At 34.5% G+C, this 8,418-nt stretch overlaps 1 protein-coding gene across 4 annotated transcripts; it reads left to right on the top strand.

The window, feature by feature from the left end:
• The first annotated feature begins 1,547 nt into the window (after window positions 1-1,547).
• Window positions 1,548-8,418, top strand: LOC133700873 (WD-40 repeat-containing protein MSI4-like). Of its 4 annotated transcripts, none has more exons than XM_062124576.1 (16): window positions 1,548-1,779; window positions 2,390-2,453; window positions 2,599-2,685; window positions 2,802-2,864; window positions 4,110-4,175; window positions 4,310-4,384; window positions 4,641-4,716; window positions 4,974-5,199; window positions 5,423-5,504; window positions 5,860-5,933; window positions 6,136-6,247; window positions 6,354-6,428; window positions 7,228-7,307; window positions 7,542-7,641; window positions 7,929-8,022; window positions 8,117-8,418. In XM_062124576.1, the coding sequence occupies exons 1-16, from the start codon at window positions 1,679-1,681 to the stop codon at window positions 8,158-8,160; spliced, it is 1,419 nt and encodes a 472-aa protein (XP_061980560.1). In that variant the 5' UTR covers window positions 1,548-1,678; the 3' UTR covers window positions 8,161-8,418. The 4 variants fall into 4 exon arrangements, with proteins under 4 accessions (XP_061980560.1, XP_061980563.1, XP_061980562.1 ...); XM_062124579.1 differs by having other exon boundaries at window positions 8,112-8,418; XM_062124578.1 differs by having other exon boundaries at window positions 7,929-8,027.

Raw genomic sequence — 8,418 nt, 5'->3', positions numbered from 1 at the left:
GTAGAAACTTGTGTTTGTCTTTTAAATGGTATTTAATAGATTATGCAGAAAATATTTTTATAGTCTCGTGTTTTCTGACAAATGAAGATCAACAATAAATAAAAATAAAATTAAGAAAACTAAGCGAAAAGTGAAGATCAAGATATCTAACATCACAATACAGGTAATTTACCTGGTTATGTTTAATTACTTTTTTTATCAAAATAAATTTATAATAGAAACCGACACGCACATAAAATTTATTGAATAATAATTAAAAAAAACAATGCAAGGGTGCATATATAGAGATTCTTATAAAAAAATCAATATTAAAAAAATTTAATCTATATAAAATTAAGAAAAATCACAGATGAATTATACATACCTTTTAAGAAATTAAACACACTTAATATCATTTAAAAATAATCATAGTATAATTAAAGTGTAAACCCAAAATTTATTTTAAAAAATACACATAAATAATGCATTATTTAAAACAAAAACTAAAAATTATAACAACAACAACAACAATCAGGCCAGGCTGTTGGGCCTAGCAAACCAAGCCCAGAGCCTGATCCAATATAGCAATGACCAGCGCACGAGCCTTTATTTTTCAAAAAAAGTTGAATGGGGTAGGCGATGCGTTCATCCACCCCAAGCACATATATAAAAAAGAATGTGTCATATGTGTAACTACAATGCCTGGAAAAATGAGGTCTTTTGTTTTTTTACCCAAAAATCTATTTTGATCTAAAACACCTAAAAAACACCCTAGATACCTTATTAAAGCAATCCATGCCCACCAAAAACCCAACAAACTGCCCCAAAACCTGAAATCCATTTAAAATAAAAACTCTTCCCAAGTTTAAATATATTTTTTGTATGTGTTTTTAAGGTAACAAAACATGTAAAAATAACTTCCTTATCATATAAAACATTTTGATACAAAAATCAATTGTTTTTGTGCCTGTAATCTTCCTTAACGACCACTTTCTTTCTCTAAATTAGAATCCGACAACATTATCTTTCTTCTCCCAACAAAAAAGAACTGAAAAAAAAAGAAAAATAAAGTAAACTACCAAAATATATTTTCTTACAATTCAAGGGACTAATAATTTAATATCTAAAAAAATAGAGGATTAAAATGAATATGTTAACAAAAGTTTTAACCCGTATCTTATGTTACTCGAGACTTTCACTTCAGTACCCTACCTTTTAATTTAACCTCCATCCTAAAAAACATGTCATTAGAGGTTAATTTGGGCTAAAAAAATCAAATCATGTAAAATAAAAATTTAAGAATCAAAAATTTAAGAATCAAAGTAAAAATTATAAAAAAATGCATTGTTTCAATTCACACTGTATTATAATAAGAAAGTACACAACAATATATTATATAATATATCAGTGTAATGTTTTTCAAAAGTATAGTGTTAATGTTTTTCAAAAGTATTATTTTAAAAATATAGTAAAATAGTTTTTCTTATTTTTAATATTAACAAATTAAAATTATAAAAAGAACTAACTTTTAAAACTCACCCAACGCAGTTAAAAAAAAAAAAACAAAACAAACGTTGCCGTGGGTGGCTCCTAGAGAAAGAGAGAGAGAGAAAGGGCAGAGGAAGGCGGGAAAGAAAAGAAGAGGAGAGAAGAGAGGAGAGGAGAAGAGGAGAGGAGAGGAGAGAAGGAGAAATCGGGAATGGGGGTGAACGAGAGATACACACAATGGAAGACTCTGGTCCCTGTCCTCTACGATTGGCTCGCTAATCACAACCTCGTCTGGCCCTCTCTTTCTTGCCGGTCTCTCTCTCCTTTCTCTTTTTTTAGGGTTTGGACTTTATTTTATTTTTTCTTTATTCATCCTACATAATAAAATAATTGTAAAAGCAAAATCATTTTCTTCGATTCCTATTACATTGCCGAGAAAATTGAGGGTGACATTTTTGGGGATTGTATTTGGGTTTGGATATGTTAATGAGGGTTGCCGGATGGTAGAGCAAGAAAAAGATAGTCAAGCTCCTTGGCCCTCTCGCCGAGAATTGCTGCTCTAGGACTGGACTTGCTATCTTATTTTTCTTCCTTCTGGGAAGCTAGTTTAGAGAGAGCTGATGGAGATGATAAAATGAGGGTGATAGCGTGTTCTCTTATCCTACAGGTTTTTTTTTTTTGGAGGGTTATATCACAATAGGGTAGCTAATCCTGGTCTTCTGCCTGTTGGCAGGGAGGGAAATAAAATTCTTTGTTTATTGAGAAATGCTGCTAGGGACTCATTCACGAGCAATTAATGGGGACCTCTGTAAAGTTGATGTAGATTGACATGCTCTAATGCGTGAGCATTTTTTGTAGAAATAGTTTTAACTTTCAAATGCAAGGTGATTAATCCTTTACCTGACTTGTTTTTAACTGACAGATGGGGTCCACAGCTTGAGCAAGCTACTTACAAGAATCGTCAGCGCTTGTACCTCTCTGAACAGGCAAGATTGCTAATGTTATTGAAGTTGCCAAATGCCTGAGATTCATCATTTTACGTATTCGGCATAGTAATGTTGTATGTGAGCTTGTCCATGTTGATGTATTCTGTTCATGGATTGTTGATTTGTTCCACTATCTTTTATTCAGACAGATGGCAGTGTTCCAAATACTCTGGTCATTGCTAACTGTGAAGTTGTTAAACCAAGGGTTGCAGCTGCAGAACACATATCACAGGTGATGTCTCTATGATTTGTTATTTTCTTTGTTCCTTTCACTTTGAATTTTTACCCCTTCATCCTTTTCTTTTTACTGATTGTATGCATTATTGGTTGGTTGCTTTGATCTTTCAGTTCAATGAAGAAGCGCGCTCTCCCTTTGTAAAGAAGTATAAAACTATTATACACCCTGGCGAGGTACCTATCCTGTCTTAGTAGTTTCTTTTACTTACCCATCTCCTTGTTGCATGACTTATCAATTTGAAAGAGGAACTAAGTTCTATAAACTGTGAATGCTAGAAAAGGTATACTGGTCGCAAGATTTGTAATTTGCACCTAATGTTTCCAAGGGTTATTCATCAGTGTGAAACTTGGATTCATGTGATTTTGGGAAATGATACACTTCACTTTCCTGAGAAGAAAATGATCCCAAAGACGAAGAAGTTTTAAAAGCCTCATATGAAAATTTAATTTAATTTGTAAGGGTAGATCCTTTTAATTAAAAACTCCATTTAGTTTCATTAGCTCTAGTTTGAAGTGCAGAAATCACAGTTGAAAGTGTAACTTGCTTATAGCTTGGTTACCTAAACATCTGCATATTTATTATTGAATTACTGTGATAAGAAAATATTCAAACGTTTGAGCACAGTTGAGATATATGATGCTCCGCAAGCACATTTGCTTTATTGAGTGAAAACTTGAAAAATATCTCATCTTTGTTATTATAACTTCTGTTGTGAATTGCTCAATTCATGGAGCCTTGTGTTAAGTAAAACTGTCATAGCATGATGAATCCTTTCATGAAGGGGTTGATAGAGGGAGGTACATTCCACAAGGTGCCTGGGATTTATTTAGGATGAAAAAGAATTACAATATTTCATGACTTTGATACTGATAATTACAGGTTAATGACAGAATAGCTTGTTGCTTTTGTTAAGGAGGAAAAGGAAAGATTCTTATGCTGTAGATAAAACCAAATATGAAGGGGACTTTGCACCTTAGGCTACAAACGTGTCACTGATGTGTTTATTTGTTGTCTCCCTAATAGTTTTCTCTTCTCTTTCTTTTATTTTTTCACCCCATGTTTTTCCTTTTTCTCCCTTTATATGGTTCTCAGGATTTCTCATTTTTGATATCTAAAAGAATTATTTGGAAGGCATTTAAGGTGTTCCAATGAATTACCTTTCTGGTTTTTTTTTTTAATTCATTGGGGTAATTATTTTACTTTTTGAGATAGAATCCTCCAACTTTACTTTTCTGTTCCTCGGTCTTCAATATTGCTTGGAAATAATATTTTGTATTTTTTGTTTGGAAAATATTGCTTATATGAGATGTTAATCAGCTAACATAATCTTCTAAGTTGTTCCCCATCTTTCAATGGAAGTAAGTGGAGGATATTTCATTAATCCTCAAATTTTGTATTTCTGTTTTTTGTTTTTCCAGGTGAACAGAATCAGGGAACTCCCACAGAACACCAACATTGTGGCTACACACACCGATAGTCCTGATGTAATCATTTAGTTACCTTTCAAAAAAAATAAAATCAAGAGTTTTAAGCATTTAGTTACCGCTCAGATAAAAAAAAATTCGATAGTTTTAATTGCACAGTTTTTTCAATTTAAATTGTCTGTATCTTCGAGCAGGTTCTCATTTGGGATGTTGATTCTCAACCTAATCGTCATGCTGTCCTGGGAGCTACAGAGTCTTGTCCAGATCTGGTTATTCCTGGCCCAGTGATTTTTTCTTTTTTTTTAATCCTTCTATAACTCTATACTAGTTAAATATATTAAATAATTGTCACAATCCTTTTATAACCATTTTCTATGACATTTGTTACAGCATGTGTATTCTTTGTAATTGTATTTATCATTGGCACAATTCTCTGACAACCATGAAGAGTTCGTTGATTTTCAGGAAAGTTTTGTTGTTCTTTTTAATTAAGGCACTTGTTTAATGAGATACATCTTCTTGCAGATATTGACTGGCCATAAAGACGATGCTGAATTCGCTCTTGCTATGTGTCCAACTGAGCCCTTTGTGCTCTCTGGAGGTTGGAATTTAGTTTTAGTTTTTTTTTTTCTTTCAGTTCATTAGATTCTCTAACAAAATCATTAATTAAGCAATGTACTCATTTTTCACATATCATAACTATGGTTATGTGAATTCAATTTCATAAAGAAATTGAACTTTTCTACACTAGTGTTGATATGCAACTCACTTTTCCAGTTGTGTTTTTTGTTGTTTGTTGGCAACTGCATTAATTAGAGTTCTCATAATCTTTTCTGTTCTGGAAAATTTTTGTTGCAGGTAAGGACAAGTTGGTGGTTTTGTGGAGTATTCAGGACCATATTTCAACTTTGGCAGCAGAGCCAGGGTTGTCAAAGTCTCCTGGATCTGGTGGCTTCCCTAATAAATCTGCCTCTAAGGCAGGTGGAGGTAATGACAAACGTACCAAGAGTCCATCCATTGGACCACGGGATGTCTACCAAGGGCATACAGATACTGTTGAAGATGTTCAATTCTGCCCATCAAGGTAGGTCCTGTAATCTTAATCAAATGTGTTTAGCCAAGCAATCATGCATTTTTCACTTGTGTAATTATTATCTGCCATTTAGGAGGCACTTTCTTCAGATATCTATAGTTATTCTCTTTTCCATTTTTCAAGAAAAAAGAATTTCTACCAGTGTAACACTGAGGTCTTCTTTGAACTTTTATTCTTTATGGTTTGCTCTCATTTTATCTATTTCCTTGAGTAGTGCACAGGAGTTCTGCAGTGTGGGTGATGATTCTTGCCTTGTATTATGGGATGCAAGAGCTGGCTGTACTCCAGTTGTCAAGGTTACATTTCTTCTTTCCATGCTCTGGTTTCATTCTTTTCCCTTAGCACAATAGACTTTCCTAGCTATGGGTAGGTGAGCAAGAAAAATTGTGGATTGAATTTACTTGACTGGCAAAGTAACAGTAAGAAAACATCCTGCTGTGCATTGTCAATGCATGAACAACAAGTGTGGTTTCTATCACACTGGGATATCATTGTTTATATGAATGGTAACGTAGCATGGGTAGGAAGCCAATGTGACTTTGATTCCCTGCAATTTTGTTTTGGTAAACAGAGCTGAATATGTCATCCTTCATGTAACAATTTTGCATTCCTAGTTGATTTATTTATGAGAGTTTTGTTGTTATTTGGCAGGTTGAGAAAGCTCACAATACTGATCTTCATTGTGTTGATTGGAATCCTCATGATGTGAATCTCATTCTGACAGGGTACTTATATAATCTATCCTTCTGCATGTTTTTTCTTTCTCATGAGACTGACAGTATCGAATCTGTATTTGATGCTTCTGCCCATAGTTTGGGTTAAAATTACATTTATTTATTTTTTCTTTTACTTTTCATTTCTTTGTACCTGTATGCCACTTGTGATGAACTTTGGCCTGTGTCTTGGATCATGTTGCCCTTACTTTAGGTCTGCTGATAATTCTGTTCACATGTTTGATCGTCGGAACCTCAATCTTGGAGGGGTAGGAGCACCTGTTCATAAGTTTGAGGGTCATAATGCTGCAGTCCTCTGTGTACAGGTGTGAAAATTATTCTGTCTCTTGGCTCAATTTCTCATTGTTTCTATCTATCTCAGTACAAACTTTATTTATTTTTGGTTATTTCTAACAAAGCAGTTGTTTCCAGTGGTCTCCAGATAAATCGTCTGTCTTCGGCACTTCTGCAGAGGATGGCATTCTAAATATATGGGATTACGAAAAGGTTTCAAGGCTATACTTTGATCTTTCTGTGTGTGTGTGTTTCTACAAAAAACCATAAAATAAGGTGGTTTGATCTTTCTGTGTGTGAGTGTGTGTTTCTACAGAAACCATAAAATAAAGTGGAAAAAAACAACACCATGAGGGAAAACTCAATCAAATGTACAAGGGACGATCTGTGAAATGGTTTGTCATGATGTATTTTCTGCCAATGGGTTAAAAAATGATGCTGTTCCATTTATGGGATTGGTCACAATTAATGGATTGGGATGTTATGACAATGACGATGACGGTACCATTAGAATTGTTCAAAGTGGCACTTTTCTGCTAAATTCTTGAGTCTGAGGAGGTCTGTAGGGAATACGTTGTTTTGTGTGCTAAGTAATTATTTAGAAACTGTTCCTGTTACTTTGAAGTGACAAGATTGAGGACAGGACTCATTTCTAGGGCTATGTATTCTTTTTTTTTTAAAAAAAAAAAAACAGAGTTCCACTTTTCACAAAATGCATTAAACATTTATACCACATTATAGGATAATATTGAGGCCTTTTAAATGTTTCATCAGAGCAAGTAGACTGGAGTATGACATGCTCAAATTAATTTTTTCTATTGTCATGTTAGCATTCTAGAATGTATAAATGCCAGCACATCCATGACTATCTACTTTACTAGATTGGTGTGTTTCCAACCTAATGCACCTTTTGAAACTGGTTTGGGGCCTTGATGTTTAGCCCTGTAATTTTTTAATTTTGATTATCTTTTTGAACTTGCATGTTTCTAACGAAGGTCATTTTTTTTTTCAGATTGGTAAAAAACAAGACTCTACTGGACTGAAAGTGCCAACTGCTCCTCCCGGATTATTTTTCCGGCATGCTGGCCATCGGTATGGAGCCTATCCTGCGTTTCTATTTGTATTTTGTGCTTTTCCATGCATGGAAATTGCAATAATTACTCAAAGTTGAACTCTTATGCTTGTTCAATTCAAAGATGATCCTTAGAACAATTATTTTTTGATGCTTATGGATCTATTTGAAGGTTGGGGATTGATGATTTTGCCCCTGAAATGCTTCCTTTAATGAGGTTTTCAGAGTAATTGCTAGACTATGTACTTGTGTAGGGATAAGGTTGTTGACTTCCACTGGAATGCATCTGATCCATGGACAATTGTCAGTGTGTCTGACGATGGTGAAAGTACAGGAGGAGGCGGCACTCTACAGGTGAGAGGATTTTCTTGATATTATAATGTCTTTACTGTAATTCGTGACTCTGGTTTTAAGTCAGTACATGTCATGTTTCTCTAGTGAGATTAGTAGCAAGGCTGTATAAATAGAGTCTAGCAGCAGCTAGCTACTTGCTTTCTGCAAAACTTCTTTATCAGGAACAGCTTTCTACAAGATAAAAACAATGAAATCAGATTGAAGAATGTACACCTTGCCCGGGTGGAGAGAGACCCAATTGAATGCTGTGGTGTTTCATTATCTGAGACATTTTAATTTTGATGCAGATATGGCGAATGATTGATTTGATTCACAGGGCCGAGGAGGATGTCTTGGTTGAGCTTGAGAATTTCAAATCTCACATTCTCGCATGTGAAAGAAGTTAGGTCTGCTAGTGTTTTTCTTTTCTGAACAGTGTCAATCAAAGACTCGTACTAACATAGCCTCTCCTTCTCCCTCGTCTTGGTTAGTGTAGTTCATTTACTGGGAGATCTCCTGGAGAACTTTAGATGTTTTTGAAGGTGGACATTGGCTAGGGTACAAGGTATTGACTAGCACCTTTGTGCAGGCTCTTTTGTGTTTGGTTTCATGGGATTCAAAGGCCAAAAAGAAGCCCCACTCTAGGACCATTGTTTTTTTTTTATTTTTCCATGATTAAAGGAGATTTTGGAACTGCTCGTTTAGACTTTAGTTGCGTTGTCGACTTGCACAATGATTAGATTAGATGCTTGTAATCTCTGAACTTTGTATTTTGATAATTAATTTTCATTTTTATCA

This window comes from Populus nigra, chromosome 8 (genome assembly GCF_951802175.1).
Source record: "Populus nigra chromosome 8, ddPopNigr1.1, whole genome shotgun sequence".
Taxonomy (NCBI): domain Eukaryota; kingdom Viridiplantae; phylum Streptophyta; class Magnoliopsida; order Malpighiales; family Salicaceae; genus Populus; species Populus nigra.
Note: the sequence above shows the minus strand (reverse complement) of the source record. Positions and strands in the feature narration are given on the sequence as shown.